The sequence below is a fragment of the Chaetodon auriga genome, chromosome 1 (assembly GCF_051107435.1).
Source record: "Chaetodon auriga isolate fChaAug3 chromosome 1, fChaAug3.hap1, whole genome shotgun sequence".
Classification (NCBI taxonomy): Eukaryota; Metazoa; Chordata; class Actinopteri; order Chaetodontiformes; family Chaetodontidae; genus Chaetodon; species Chaetodon auriga.
Genome location: NC_135074.1, coordinates 4277706 through 4293683, shown reverse-complemented (window position 1 = coordinate 4293683; position 15978 = coordinate 4277706). Strand labels below are relative to the sequence as shown.

The 15978-nt window shown below is 41.4% G+C and overlaps 2 protein-coding genes across 2 annotated transcripts in view; one reads left to right on the top strand and one right to left on the bottom strand.

Moving 5' to 3' along the window:
• The first annotated feature begins 1820 nt into the window (after window positions 1-1820).
• Window positions 1821-10713, top strand: tollip (toll interacting protein). The gene is made up of 6 exons (XM_076731170.1): window positions 1821-1996; window positions 5474-5623; window positions 5969-6151; window positions 7158-7310; window positions 7892-7976; window positions 8336-10713. The coding sequence occupies exons 1-6, from the start codon at window positions 1964-1966 to the stop codon at window positions 8557-8559; spliced, it is 828 nt and encodes a 275-aa protein (XP_076587285.1). The 5' UTR covers window positions 1821-1963; the 3' UTR covers window positions 8560-10713.
• Window positions 10565-15978, bottom strand: part of LOC143324255 (mucin-5B-like) — a 53493-nt gene continuing 48079 nt past the window's right edge. Inside the window, exons 42-48 of the mRNA XM_076736597.1 lie at window positions 15491-15531; window positions 12628-12873; window positions 12378-12476; window positions 11874-12002; window positions 11725-11764; window positions 11515-11635; window positions 10565-10963 (exon numbers count right to left, since the gene is read on the bottom strand). Coding sequence (XP_076592712.1) covers window positions 10768-10963; window positions 11515-11635; window positions 11725-11764; window positions 11874-12002; window positions 12378-12476; window positions 12628-12873; window positions 15491-15531 — 872 coding nt within the window. The 3' untranslated portion in view covers window positions 10565-10767. The remainder of the gene's footprint in view (window positions 10964-11514; window positions 11636-11724; window positions 11765-11873; window positions 12003-12377; window positions 12477-12627; window positions 12874-15490; window positions 15532-15978) is intronic.

Here is a 15978-nt window from a genome sequence, read left to right as displayed (position 1 = left end):
CAAATGTACGCTAACATCAGGGCTCTCAAGTTTTGAACTGAGTTCAGAGTGAGATTTTGAGTATTCAATTCAGCATTTCTTAGTGCAGGGGTGTGTGTGTGTGTGTGTGTGTGTGTGTGTGCTCTTTGTCTGTCACCTCCGCCCCCCCCCCCCGCTTAGTGCGTCGTCACAGAAGCCGCCACACATCATGTAGTTAACCAATCACGTGCGGCTTGAACAGCAAAAAGGTGCTGCAACAACAACAAAAATAAAACAAACAAACAAAAAAACAAAAAAAAAAAGCGGCTGCCGTTCCGGCTCCCAGGCAGGAGCCGGTTCTGACATTTCACTTCACAGAGCCGGCTCTGAGAGCCGTTTCGTTCGCGACCGACACAACTAATTTATCTACCTGTTCCACTGTTAGAAAAAATAGCGGCGCAACTTGATGGGCGTTATCCTGATAATTTCTCTGCTTGAGAACTGCAAGGTGTGGCGTATGAGCGTGTGAACTGGTTGAAATGCGTGTGTCTCACGCCCAATGCGTGACACTTGAGAGCTTTGCAGGTATCACCTGTTCTTGTGCACAAATCAGCACAGGACCTACAGTTTTTGCGGTGCTTTGCCACATTTGCAATGCTGCACCTTGCTGTGTCCCTTCAACCTGGGGACAAAAGGTTCAAAAGAAGACTATTTGAATGGTCACAACTAATCACCTTGCAGGGAGTCTGTGACTCATGTGATTAACCATTAACCTTCAATGTTTAGCCTTGAAAAGAGCTGGCTGACCTGCTTTGGAGGAGTTGAGCAATGACAGCTCAGGCTGCTCTCATCTGCTGATTGACTGTTGTCAACTCTTTAGAAACAGCCCACATTTCTTTTTATCATAGTTTTTTTTTTTTTTTTTTTTTTTAATCCCAGTCTGCTGTCTCTCCACTTGCTTGTCCCACTACTTTGTCATACTGTTAAAAGTACTAAAGGGGGGTAGAGTCCACAAATTGATCCCAGCTATAAATTACTGACACTTGAGTCTAAAGTTTAAAATGAGTTGAATAATATATGTAAACAAACATGTCAAGCAACTCACCAAAAGATACCAAATGAAAATATAGATGCAGTCACCTTAACCAGTCACAGATTACACTGCTTTACAGTAGCCGCCTTCCTGTAAGCCAGAGAGCTCGGAAGGATTCATCAGAAGGGCTGGTCTGCACAGGGCGTGCAGCGAGTAATGCTGTGTTCAGACTGAAAGCAGCACTACGTGAAACACTCAAAGGTCTGCATTGATGCAGACGTGTTGCTCCAGGTAACGAAGGCAGAAGAAGACCATATATCATCCACAAATTCCTGTTTAAATAACTTTAATGGGTATTTATGCTGGCAGACTCAACTGCAAAGGAGACAAGAGAGGAAGAGCCACTCTCCGAAATATAGACTGTCAACTTTTTACAGCCGTTTTAAAGAGGGTTTACTTGATATCAATACTTTTTTGGAGCAAAATATATAATCTCTAATAATCTCTTAAGAAATAGTTGCAGACCCCAATTAAGAGAAATTTATCCTAATGTATTTACTTATTTTATACATATTAGGAAATTTGGGGAAAGTGAACTTTCTACATTATTATTATTATCATTACACTTAATACAAGATTCAGTTTTTGGAATCGCTTTTCTTTCTTTCTTTATTTTTTATTTATTTATTTTTTTTTTACATTTTTGTCGTTCTGCTCAATGTTTTGTATAAAAACTATAGCAAAAGGTAAACTTCCGTGAAATAAAGATTTCCCATAAAAAAAGAACACTTCCGGGTTACCTAACAACCCAGGCAACCAATCAGACGCAGAGTGAGGCGGGCCTTGCCAAGAAAAACAGTGGGATCCATAACAGCGCACGAAGTACAAGTCTAAGGCTGTTACTTAATTTGCTAAAAGCGTCTGTGATTAGAGAAGAACAGAATCTAATCCCCCAGACACCGAAGAGACAACATGGCGACCACCATCAGCACTCAGCGGGGACAGGTACACAGTGGGCTCTGCGTTCATTCAGTTTGTTGGACAATTACTATCGTACAGCTAGGCGGAACTAGCTGGACTGTAGTTTGTCAACATCTGCGATAACTAAGTTTAGTTATTAAATAGCAGCACACAGTTACACACAGCGGTCTACGACAGCGACAGTATCACCTGCCGCTCGCGACTTATATCCAGTCACGGTACGTAGCGAGCTAATGTTAGCTTATCATAGCCAGCGTCAGCAGGTCTTTCTGCGTTTAACGTCAGAGAAAACCGACTGAGCTGCCTCTGACGCAGACTGCTGGCAGAAAATTCAACAGCGACGAATAAACTTGTTATTAAAGTTAGCAAACGACTGAGGCCGTTTTCTGTCCGCGCATTTAGGAGAGACCGTACCGTTAGTTAGATAGCCCAAACTGTACTCAGGTAAAAGTACTGCTACTGGGCACACTGTACAGTAGCAACGTAAAGAGTTAATCCACCACCCTCACAAACCTCAATGTTTAACATATTATCTGCACTACTGCAATATTGCACATACGGTCTACGGTTTACATTTATTTATCATCTGAAGCTGCACAATTTTTACTGTAAATGCTTGTTTATATGCTTAGTTATATTGTATTTTTTAAATTATATTAATATAATATAATTTAGTATGTATTGTACATTATAATACATATTATATATCTATATATTTAGTTATATTTATACAAAGTAATTTCCTTTTTGGGATCAATACAGAAGCGGTCTAAGTGTTTGTACAAGCAGGTACTTCAGGTAAACGTAGAGAAGGAGACATTCACCTGTATTTACGGTCAGCCTGTGAGGAAATGTCCCTCCTGATCAAACTATCTGCTGTGTGTTCACTAGGACATGAAGCGTATATGAGTAAATGAGTCCAGTAAGTCTGACTGAAAATGGCTCATCATTGAGGCTGATTGGAAGGAAATGATGTGATGTTTCATAATGAATTGCCTGGTAAATACAGTTGTGTTACCCGAGGAAGACCACCTGTGGTTGACACGTATTCGACATGTCCATGTAAAATAAAAGTACACCGAACTTCATAATTTAGTTATGACTGATATTTTACAATTACCGATATTTAGGGTCCGGCTGATGGCCGATATCATGCTGCTCTTTCGCATCTGACAAAATGCAACAATCAAATAATAAGAACCAGTGACACACTTGTTGTTATCTGCATTGCCTCTTTGCATGAGCAGATTGCATTCTGAATGCTGTAAACTTATTTATTTATTAAAAAAAAACCAAACATCTAGCTATATGAATGTCCACAGGTAATCAAAAGCTAAACTTTGAAAAAAAGAAAGAAGACAATTTCTGAGTTATAAATGAGTTTTAATCCACTTAACAACAGCTTTCATGGGTACCAAGCAGCATCTTTGTTTTTGGTCCCATTGAACATTTATTTAACACTAATGTGTTATTCACTTGAACATAGAAAAATATATGAAAATGAAATATATGCATGGTCTCTGACGTGTCTGCTTTTTTTTGTTTCATCAGCCTGGTAATCAGCCTGATTAATTGGTCTGCCATTACTATAATTTGCTTTCTACTTTTCTGTCTCTCTTCAACAGGCTATATAAATATCCATATCTAGTCAATACAATCACCAAGCCGCAAACTGTTAGCTCGAATATTTACATTATGACAGAAATCAGGAGCCGTAGTTTTGAATCACGAGATGCTGTGTGTATATATAGTATTAAGCTTATTCATATTATCACAAGAAAAAAGTGAGGCTAAGGGTGCTTTCATCTGAATATCCTGCTTTAGCTTAAAGGTCCAGTGTGGAGGATTTAGTGACATCTAGCTGTGAGGTTGCAGATTGTAACCACCCCCCTACCCTCATCCGGTGAGGTGGCTACGTGAAAAGTGCTCTCTATAGCCAGTGTTTGGTTTGTCTGTTTTGGGTTACTGTAGAAACATGGCGGTGCAACATGGCGGATTCTATGGAAGAGAGATTTACTGAAGTTAGCGTCCTAATCAGCTAGCCCCGGCTTATCCTGTCTTAGTGTACCAATTTGTACCTCAAGAGTTGATATGTCAACATTATAGCCCCCGCATGCATACATCTCAGCTGGGAGATAAAAACAAAACAAAACAAAACAGTTTTGGTTTGTCTTTTCACTGTTCCAACAATCAGCAGCTCTGGGTTGGATGAAATAAACCCATTATTCACATGGCTAGATGTGAAAATATTCTGGCTGTACACTCTGCTGACGCCATCCTTCCTTCTGCTCCTCTCGTGGTTCATGCCTCCCCTGTCCTCGCCTGCTGTGTCTTTGTCATCGTTAGTTTTTGTTGTTTTTCCTGCTGGAGCAGTAGGAGATACCATAGAGCTTATAATATAAGAGATGCAACTAACTCTCATCATCAGCAAGCTGTCACCATCTGCCTCAGGCCTGGTGTTATCAACTTTTTCAGACATCACACTTTCTCATTTCATGAAATAATCCTAACTCAAATGAGCTTTTCCAGAGTTTCCAAACACTTTGTGTCTATAGTGTTTTAAGAACTGTGCTTTATGTTTCACTTAGCTGTAAGACAATTTTTTTGTCATTTTTTTTTGGATTGATCTTTCTCTGGCTGTCCACTGTCTCCTGGTCGATGACTCTTCCCTTTGTACTGTGAGTGGTTGTGGTCTGGTCTTCATAGACAGCTGTTGGATTTAATTCAGTCTCTTGTTAAAGTCTATGCTGTGTCACTGATGGTGTGACAAGACATGACAGTTGTAAAAATATGAGAATAATGTTGGTTCTGAGTGAGCCTGCCTGTGAGAGAAGGAGCGAACAGGCTTCTGCAAGCATCTAGTGATTGTGTGAAAGTCTGTCATAATTACATCAGCCTCCTGTTGCAGGCATGTTACTGCACTGTGCTAGCCAATTGCTGTTGATCACATGTGCATGACTTACACAAGAAGGCAGCTATTGGCCATATCATGAGGATGAGTAATTTTAGACTCACATGATGTTCACAAGATTTCAATGTTCACTGTTATTTTTGACAACCAATTTTTCTGTCAGGGGTTCCTTGTATTGTTATTTTATGGTTACTTTTAGTTAAAAAAGATTACACACACAAATACATAAACATACACGTAGAAAATAGATACCATAAGCTCACAAAAACAGAGATAAGAGACATAGATTCTCTCTCAAAAACCAAAAAACACATGCTAAGTACATCCAGTGTTTCTAATTCCTTATTTCTACGATAGCCGCCTACCACCCCGTCCAACTAATTAATGAGTCTACAAAATGAAAGTAATGAACACAGCTTGTAGCCAAAATCCAATTAAAAAAACTTGGTCTCTTAAAATCAGCAAACATTTTAACTTTAGTTGAAGCTGTTTATACATTTGCAAATTTTAATATCAAGTTGTTGTTTTTTTTACCATCCATCTGTCTCCAGTCATTCTGAATTCCTGTATGTATGTGTATGTGTATTCAGGTGTATATTGGGGAGCTTCCCCAGGACTTCCTGCGCATCACTCCCACGCAACAGCAGCAGCAGGTCCAGCTGGATGCCCAGGCAGCCAGACAGCTGCAGTATGGAGGCTCAATAGGCACCGTGGGGAGACTCAGCATTACTGTTGTCCAGGTAAACACAGCTCTCATTTCAAAATTTCCACCAATATAGATAATATGCTATTTGTGTCAATAACCTGCACATCTAAGACATGATAACATATTCTGACTGACAGTACTGTATATTTTTTAGATGATCATGCTAGTTACTGGTATTTCAACGAAATTAAACTCAGTGTTTAATAGTTATTTTTAGTAAAAACAACAGCAACACGTCTTTGCACATTTGAAATCATCAAACTATCTGTGTTCCACCATCGACCAAATACATCTGAAGACATGGGCCAGCTGAACTGTGGCAGTAGCCAACTTGCATGTATCACCTAACTGAAGCCACCGTGTTTGTTTTGCTGTATAGGCCAAGCTGGCCAAAAACTACGGTATGACCCGCATGGATCCGTACTGTCGGATCCGACTGGGCTATGCAGTCTACGAGACACCGACCGCTCACAATGGAGCCAAAAACCCGCGCTGGAACAAAGTGATCCAGTGCACGGTGCCTCCTGGGGTGGACTCCTTCTACCTGGAGATCTTTGATGAGGTGAGGATGTGGAAGAGGTCACTGAGCATGTATGCATGTGGGGGCTGTTGTTCTGTCAGATTCAGCTGCACTGCAGCTAAGCTTTAAATACACAGAAAATTAGATGTTTGTAAGGTCAGTTTTTCTTTTACACAAGAGTAGATCTACTCTAACAGTTATAGGCCACTTGAGCTTTTGATTATTGTATTCATTAAAAATGTATACATCGTTTGCATTTTATACAGGCAGTAAATGGAATTGAAAGTGTGTCTAACACAGTCCAATATCAATAATCCATAAAAACTTAAAGTGTTGACTTCAATAAAACTGCTGTTGGGAGGGGCCAGCAGTTGAATCAGGGTGTCTCAGGCACATCAGCTGGTTCCACATTAAATGGAAAATATGTTACTTGTATTTACTTTTCATGTCCAAGAATTGCCTCAAGGGCCAGAGGTTTTCCCTGCCTCTGGCTCACTCGTAGCTTGACCTGGAGATCAACACATTCATTCTTTGTGAAGGATGTTCCATTTCCCTTATTTCTGCTCAAATGAGTGAGTTGGGATCCCAGAGAAGGCGTGAGCAAGCACACACCAGACTTAATAGAAGTCTTCTATCAGAGTGACTCATCCTTTATTGGAAATCTGTGTGATTGCATGCTGCAGCTGCTCAGAGTGCTCCAAAACAGCATCAACACAGCAATTCTGTGCTCAAGTGGACAGACAAACAGCAGAGTTTTAGATTTCATTTTATGATTCACCATCCCTTTAAAAATAGTGCATCCTTATTATTTTTGGGCACATATTACTTTGCCATTGCATATATGGGCAAATACAAACTCTAAACCATCAAAAGACGCCACAGAATTGTCAAAGCTCACTGGTGTGCAGTCGTCTGAAGCAAAGTTCCTGATGGAAGGATGTCTCAGCTCACTAAAAACATGTTTCCTCAAAGCCTCTCTCTATGCATCTTCTCCTTCAAGATGCAAGTTCAAGTTGTTGAAGCTGTTTTTGTTGATATGCCATCCCAGAGAGCGTTCTCCATGGACGACAGGATAGCATGGACTCATGTCACCATCCCTGAAGGCCTGAGGGAGGGCAGTGTGGTGGATGAGTGGTTCAGTCTCAGTGGCAGACAGGGCGACGACAAGGAGGGCATGATCAACCTGGTGATGTCTTTTGCTGTGAGTACATTTGTCAAACAGACTGAAAAGTGTTCATCCTCCTCTTGACCTCATATTACTGAGAGACTAAGTGAAAGTTCTGGACTCTCTGTTGGTGTTCTCAGTATGTATGTGTGATTCTTGGCTCTGGGTCATAAATGTCACCAAGTCTTGCAGCACTTTCGCTAAAACATTTCCTTCATCATTTTTTTTTACTCATATATATATATGAAGTAAGAAATATTTTGGGATTATTATTATTATTATTATTATTATTATTATTATTTTGTGTTATTTTGGGTGCATGATTTCACCCATTTGCTGTTGCAGGTGTTGTGTTTTCTGTGAACAGCTCAAAATTCGACTGTGTGCTGCAGCCTTCAGCTTTCATTGTTATGTCAGAGCCTCCACTGCACAGTTTTTAGTTTTCCGTTTGCTGCCCTCTGCTGGATCTTACGTCCAAAGTCTTCTTCAGGTCATAGAGTGGAGAGGTTGCAGGGATGTGATACTGTAGGGCTTTGATATCATGTGGTAAAAACAGCAATTCAGCCCAAGCAGTGAAGTTCTTAATCTTGTCTCTGTGTTTCTGTCTTCTGTCCCAGTCCTTACCAGCAGGGATGATGACTCAGCCTGTTGTGTTGATGCCCTCAGTGTATCAGCAAGGAGTAGGATACGTGCCCATTGCAGGTCTCTCTCTCTCTCTCTCTCTCACTCTCTCTCTCTCTCTCTCCCTCTCCCTCCCACACACACACACACACACACACACACACACACACACACACAGAATAAATTTCTGTTCTTCTGTTCACCACTCACTCTGTGACAGGCTGTATAATGTCTTCTGTGGCTCTGGAGGAGCTTTGTCAAGTCTGAGAAAATGATGATGTCATAGTGATGTCATCAGGTTTATTACAGCTTCGGCTTGTAAACAATAAATTTCTAAAAGAAAGCCTGCGTTACATTAGTTAGAAACTGATGCATTTTTCATGTTTATTTCCAGACCTTGTATCTGCTACATTGAAGCTGTCTGTGTTCTGTGTCTACAGGAGTGCCTGCAGTCTATAATCAGGGCATGGTACCGATGGCAATGCCAGCAGCCATGCCAGCTGTTGGAGGCCAGGGGCCAATGTGCAGTGAGGAGGACCTGAAGGCTCTGCAGGACATGTTCCCCAACCTGGATAAGGAGGTGGTTCGCACTGTGCTGGATGCACAGCAGGGCAACAAGGACGCTGCCATCAACTCTCTGCTGCAGATGGCTGAGGAGCTCTAATTGCAGAACACAAGCTCACAGCGGACACGCCCACACACACACACACACACACACACACACACACACACACACACAAATGCATGCATTTACTCATGGAGAGACTGCCCACCCATTGCATACACACACTGAGTCCTCCCACACAGCAGCCATATCTGAGCTCCCACCAGCTCAGCTGGTAGCCACAGAGATTTGTTTCCTCTCCCTTTATTGACTCCTCGTTGGCCTAACAGTACATGAAGCCGGGGCTGTCTGCTAACACACAGCTGTCTGTCACAAGTGACACTATACCCTCGAAGCATTGCAACAATTGTCTTCACTTTTGGTTTTTAGAAGTCACTGGTTTAAGATGATATCAGTGGCACATATTTTGGGTAATTCTTTAAGTCATGGCAGGATCATCAAGGCTTTCTTCACAGTAGAGATTCAAACTGAGTATTGAATTGGCAGTGGTGTGACTTATTGTAAATCTTTGTAGCCCAAATCTTTATGTGTTTCTTAGATGTTTCAGCATCACAATCTTTCTTTCTGTCCACGGTAACCCATCTGTATTCCTGATCCCAGGGTTTGATTTGCACTGTTTGAGCTGTAGTGAGTCGTGATCATTCCATCTTCTGTTTCTGGTGATATTGTGAATAGTGTGTGGAGAATCTGTCTATAGTAACCTGCAATGAACTGCTTCTGTTTCATATGTACCTGTAAAATGTTTAGTGCACTCAAAATCTGATAAATTATTGTGGATGTATTAAATTATATAGAATTCTATGTGCTGATGAGAGAACTGAGAATTATAATGATGTGAGAGATTGAGGTGAAGAAGAAATATGCCCACCGAATGCCAAGTTATCTTTCAGAGTGATGAGAACATGTCTTTGTAAAGTTTTGATGTGAGCCATGTTCAGTGAAGTGAGGATGTGAAGGCTTGATGTTATTGATATCCTGTGGAGTCACTTTTTTGATAAAGTTTTGATAAAGATGCAGTGGGAGAATGAAGATGTCACTTCAGTCAGGATGTCTTGAAGCTCCGCAGGATGTTGTCTGTAGAGCTTTTGAGATCAAAACATTTCCATCCAAGCTGTCTGCACAGCGAGTCAGCAGAAGAGAGCTGGACACAGTAAATCACTCCACCTTTAATGAGCCACAGCTGCTTTCAGACAAATAGTTTAGCAGTGAGGTTGAAGATGACAGTGGCAGACTTCCATGTGCTCTGGATGTTCATGGTTCCCAGAAGCTGACTTCTGAGCTTTACTGTAGCGCCACCATCAGGTTAAAACATGTACATGACAAAAGCTGATTTGGAGAGCTCGTTCATACTTCATAGTTGGTGTGATGAACAGCAGCTTCTCAGACCACAAGCAGAGCTTTACATGTTTAGTCTTCGTTCAGCCACAGTATTTGCAGTCCCTAAAGCTTTCCACTGATACTTGTAGTTTTCAGGGTCGTGTTGTTAATGTCCTGTCTGCCAAAGGTTTCATTTAAGAGATGCCTGATAGTTGTGACTAGTTTCACTTGCGATTCCAAAACCACCGCTATTGAGATTCTTAAAATGACAGTCATTTTATTCAGTGTCATGTGACTGTTATTTTCAGTTCACTGCTGCACAGCATCTGGAAGTCCAGACACTTTGATCTTAAATTTTATTTGCAGTTCATAAAATCTTAATTTATTAAAATCCTACTGCAAACTGCAAAGTGTTGAGCCACAAAACAAGAACATGTAGTATAGGTGTTTAGTTTTTTTTACATGACTGAAATAGTTTGAAGAACAGTGTGAACCCAGCTAGTGTCAGGCAGTTAGCTGGGAAAATGGAAAGCCTCTCTGTGAGGTTTTGGACTTACGGTGATTATAATGCCACCAATAACCATCACCCTTCATCACCAGTGTCCATTGTTGTCTCGAGCTTTGCTTACAATATACAGATGTTCTCAAAGAGTTCAACTTTGTGTTTTTTTTTTGTTAATATTCACCATTCCCCTTGGATCAATACAAATGTCCATGCAAGTGTTGATACTGCAGAAATATAATTTTAATGATTGTCATTCAGGAAATCCTGAGTTGAAGAAAGTTTACAGCACAGTAGAATGTTGTGACACTGAAAAACAGCACGTTGGGTTATAAATAATAAAACTTGATAAGAGCAAGACGCTCAAAGGTTAAGTCTTGCATAGTGTTTGTGAGCTTTCAGTCCAGTGTAAAGCAGTAAGTGATCGATCACGGTTTTGTGTGTTGCTGTGGGTTGGACGTCGCCCCACATTCTGCTTTGTTGCAGTGGCATGTCTCCACCACTGGGTAGCTGTGCTGGATCTTGGAGCCATTGCTGCAGAGAAGCTCCACCTGCTTCTGACTGGTGGTTGCCTCTTGGCAACACTCACACTGGTGCATCGTCATGTTATCTGCTGCAGAATATCTAGACACACACACACACACCATCAGACACCATTCAACAGTGATTTAACCATAAAGGGTTCTGCATTATTGTCTAACCCTGTCGCCCTGTCTCATCCAGTTTTAAGCTCACAGTGCTTGCTAAATAGAGTTCCCCAGCAGCTTGTTTTTCTTGTGTTTGCTCAGTGACCCCCCCCCATGCAAAAAACAGGTTAATCTAGCAAAAAGTGGCACAGTGTTCAGATCAAAACAACTTATTAATAAACAGAAAAATGTGCCAGTTGCAAGTTGCAAGCCCATACATCATGTTACATGATGTTTTGACCTATCGTTAGGCCCTGTGATGGGTATAGGCCTTGCTGCCATAAATCTACAAGACCCACTGACAGACATCACTTGCACTGTGTAAGTAAGCTGCTGTGTCAAAGAGTGCAAATGAACTGTAGCAGACTGAGCGCAGTGAGGTAGAAAATGCTGACAGCCACCTTTCACACAAACTGAGAAAACTCGCTCACTCTGCTTAGAAAACTGAATTCCAGCTGAACTTCAAATTACAATGTAAAATGGACTCACATGGACGAGCTTCCACAGTGTCCAGCGCAGGATGTCATGTTGACCGGCTGCATGCTTTTGCAGCCGTTCACCTCGATTACAGTCTGTTTACTCTGGACCTCACAGATGTTCCGCAGCTTGCCTGGAATACACAGCAACTGAAGGCTCTTACAATGGCACATGACACAGAGGATTTAGGAGTTATTATTTTAGATGCTGTGAAAAGCTTACAGGTTTTGCAGCATCCATTTGCATCAGTTGTCTCGGTGCCCTGGAGGAGGAAGATGCGTCACACACGCGTTATGTGTTAGACATGGACAGTATGTGGTGAGGCAGGAGATGGGGAAGGGGTATCAGTTATGGATGCTTGATATACTCACTGGTTTGCAGTTCAAGGAGTTAAAGGGAGGACAAGTGGTTTGAATCTTCTTGGTGATAGGCACTCCGCTGATCCTCTCACAGGTATACTGCACACACTTGTCATTTGTGGGTACAAAAGTGTTGTTGACCTGTACCAACAGGAAAAGCAGAAGCTAAATCAGATATTCAGCAATGATGTAATCTCTTATCCTTTTTGACTCATGAACAAACACAACTTGGCCTTAAAACCACTACATTTCTGGATTAGACAAAGTCTACCATGAACTGACCCTGAACTGTGATAAAGGTGATATTAATAGTTTCTGATATATGTTTTTTAATTATTATTTTTTTTTTTTTAACTTTCATATTTATTAAAAATCAGCTTCTGTTTATATTTCATCAACAGTCTAAATATATATCCTACTTGTTAACTGGTAAAGAGCTCTTGCTACAGCTTGCATCTCTTTCCTCATATTCTTGGCTATTAAAAATGTGTGGAAACTGATAGCTGCAGTACTGACCTCAATGATACGTGTTGTGTTGTCAGCTGTAGTGAAAATACAGCTCCTCTGAACACACATCCCACAGCACTTGCCATCTACAGTCTGATACTCATAACCCTGGAGACGGTGAGAGAGAGTTAGCACTTGCTTGTTCTCTATGTTTAGCTCATTACCATGTACATCATACCAGTTTTCAATGCAGGTGAGTTTGTGTAAGAGTAGTGAATGTGTGTGTATGTGTGTTGGTGTGTTCTGTGAATGAGCTTACTTTGGAGCAGTTTTTGTTGCATACAATAGGTTTGCAGATAATTTGTTTCAGCAGGGTGGTGGGATCCATGTTGTCGCTACAGTAACAGTCCCGGCAGGGCCCCGGTATAAAAGACTCCTCTGACACTCCTCCCAATGCTGCTTCTCCTGCTCCTGATACTGCTGTTTTTGATTGTCTTCCTGCATTTGGTGGTGCTCTTAATGGCGGCTCTGATGGTAGCTCTGGTGTTGGTATCTTGTCACCAGGCTATAGAATACACATTGACCAATGGTTCAGTCACAGACATCACTTCAGTATTCTCAGGAAACTTTCACACCTGGACTTCATTTGTTCTGGACAGATCATTCATATAGACGCAAGGAGCTTGCTTCCTTCACACTTGGGGCATGGATTGTGGAAATTTGGTGTATTTAGTGTACATTTAATTCAACTTTTGATTTTGAAATCAAGTATTTACAGAGTTAGTTTGAATCTGAGCAGTTTAAGTGTTAAGTTGCAGGGTGCTTTCACATCCAAGCTGTTCATTTAGTCCAGGGTAAATATAGCGTGAAAGCTCTCATTTGGTGTTGATGAACCAATAGAGAACCGTTTCAAAGTAAACTCTGGTTTGGTTTGTTTGTGGTGTGAGCACAAAGTGCACCAAACACAGCACTGTGATATAGAGGGTATGTGACATGTAAGTGATCAATCTACTAATCATGGCAACCGTTAAATGCTGGGACCTCATCACATGAATGAACACAGATAGACCCACATGTCAAACCAAAAGCCTAAACAAAGGCCCACAGGTAAAAACTAGAGAGAGAACAAAGAAATACAATTACCACAACCATTGTATTATCTCTCCTTTTTGTGTTCCAAGTATTGGTAAAACTGAAAATGGTTTGAGTCAGAGGAGTTTTGTTTTTTAAACTGTTGTAATGCATATACATTTAGATCAGCTTGATATACCTAAACTATGGATACTGATGGGGTATCTGGAGTTAGATGCCCCTGAGGATGCTCAGAAATCAGAACTCATGCAGAGTATATTGGTTAGCTATATTCCTGAAGAGAAAGAGAGGGAGTGTGAGGGTCAAGAGAGGAAGCATAAGTGACAGGAAAAAGAGAAAGACAGGGAGGATAAGAAAATGATACTTGATTTTGAGAAGGTAAGCTTGCTTATATTACAATGTTTTTCTTTCACTGCCAATTTGATCCTGAGAAGGATCAACTTGAGTCAGATTGATAACTGTGATGCAGTTCAACAGGCATTGCTAAAAGCATATGAGTTAATTCCAGACGTGTACAGTGCCAGACAGAGAGAATACAACTGAGACAGACTTGTTTGGACTTTCTATGACAACAAGAAGTAGTATTTGATAAATGGCTGAGAGCCACTGAGGTGCATGATTTGAATAAGCTGCATGAGTTGATTGATTTGGAGCTGTTCAAGCAGAGCTCATGCAGCCATAATTGAATGACCTGGATGTCAAAACCATGTTTATGGCTACTGAGGCAGCCGATATGTCCTCTGTCATAAAATTTCATGGCATGACAAATCCAGTGGTCATTCTGTTGCTTCTAATCATTGGTTTGAACCCAGTCCAAGAACAAGTGGCCAATGCAGCAACTTCCTTTGGTGGCACGGTGGCACGGTGGCAACACTGTCGCCTCACAGCCGGGTTCGATTCTCGCTGCGGGCACCGGGGGTGTGTCCTCCACCATGCCTTCGGTGCCTGCTGCTTGAGGAAAAAAGGCCTTTCTGTGTGGAGTTTGCATGTTCTCCCCGTGTTCACCTGGGGTATCCTCCATAAAATATACCCCCACTAAAAACATGCAAGAAGATCACCACCTGACCAATGGTGACGCAAGGAACTGGGTCCCCGGGCGCCGGTTGGATGGCAGCCCACCGCTCCTGGTCTGCCGCGGAGGAAGGACGACCAGGATGGGTTAAAGGCGGAAGATAAATTTCACCAGTGCATGGCGTGTGTGGGCATGATGCATGTATCTGTGTATCTGTGTGACGAATAAAGGGGATTGTCCCTCTGATTCTTCTTCTTCTTCTTCTTCTAAACTGCTGGAAGAGCAGCAGATTTGAAATTTGTGATGGTTTCCTGTCCAATGGGGTAATTGCAGTTGAGTAAGGGGTAGCTGGGATTTCTATTACGTTACAAGACGAGTTTCCCTTCTAAGAGGAAGATGGAAATTTTGATAGCCGTGTTACAGCAGCAGATGGTGGTGGCTCTGACTCATTTAGCTGACAGGAGTGTGGCAGAGACATTTTGGAGACAAGAGACTGTGAAATCAGAGTTTGTGTCACCTGCCACCTCAAACTGTGTATACAGTACACCTTTTTAAACTGAAAAACCGCAGTGAAAGAGTGAGCTTGCTGACTGGACTGTCAGAGTGGCTTCTGAAGGAAGTCAAGATAGATCGCCTGGTCTGAGAGAGTTGGAGCAGAAAGCATGAACTGTGACCTAGCGGTGAGTTAACCACACACTTCCCTCCAGATAGGAAAGTTTCTACTCAGCTAGGGAAGTTTAGGCCATGTTTTCAAATCTAATGCAACACACAGGGAAAGGCACTCGGTCAGTGGCTTTCTAGGATTAGATTTAAGACTCACCATGCACACACAGCTATTACTGTCTGCGTACCTGTTCCGTAATCCTGCGTGCTACCTGTGTTGTTTACGGGCCTCCTGCGTCTGCCCTGATAGCTGACCTGTAAGTCTATTCACTGACTTTTGCCTTAGTTAAGTAATTACTTTAATTTGTAATAATTCAACCTGCTCTGCCTGCTTTTGTCCGTATTTGGATCCTCCTCCCTGTTGTACCTGAACCACCAGATATGTCGATATCTCGAGTTTGGATTGTGTTCTTACCTTGTACTCAGTCATGCTGTAGACACAAACATCTTTAGGAACTGCGTATAGATAAGGAGATGTGAGTTAGGTCACATGTCACTAGTTTGTTAGATTAGTAATGCAGATGTGTAGAAGGGAGGCTAATCAATCTTTGCACTGGATGCACATCAAGAAAATAGTCAAACTTTTTTTGGAGACATTTCATAATAGATACTCTGCATAATAATACTGCAGTAAAGAAATTGAAACAAGGAACTTTTTCCAGACTGTCAGTATTTTTTTTTTTTTGACTATATTATTTATTATTATCTGTCTTTTATCAAAAATGTCCCTGTAAATTAAAAAAACAAATTCACTTGACAACATCAAACATCATCAGAATGTGAGAAGTTAACTTTTTTTCTTTAACAACAAACCTCTTAATTGTACAAGCTCACTGTATGTCATGGTATGTTTTTTCAGCAAATACAGTTCTACATTGACATTTTGTACACTTGCAGATAACG

Excerpts from the sequence above, each read along its gene's own strand:
- tollip (XM_076731170.1), top strand. The coding sequence starts at position 1,964 with ATGGCGACCACCATCAGCACTCAGCGGGGACAG. Across the intron at positions 5,624-5,968 it reads TCAGCATTACTGTTGTCCAG|GCCAAGCTGGCCAAAAACTA; the intron begins GTAAACACAGCT and ends TTTGCTGTATAG. Across the intron at positions 7,311-7,891 it reads ACCTGGTGATGTCTTTTGCT|TCCTTACCAGCAGGGATGAT; the intron begins GTGAGTACATTT and ends CTTCTGTCCCAG.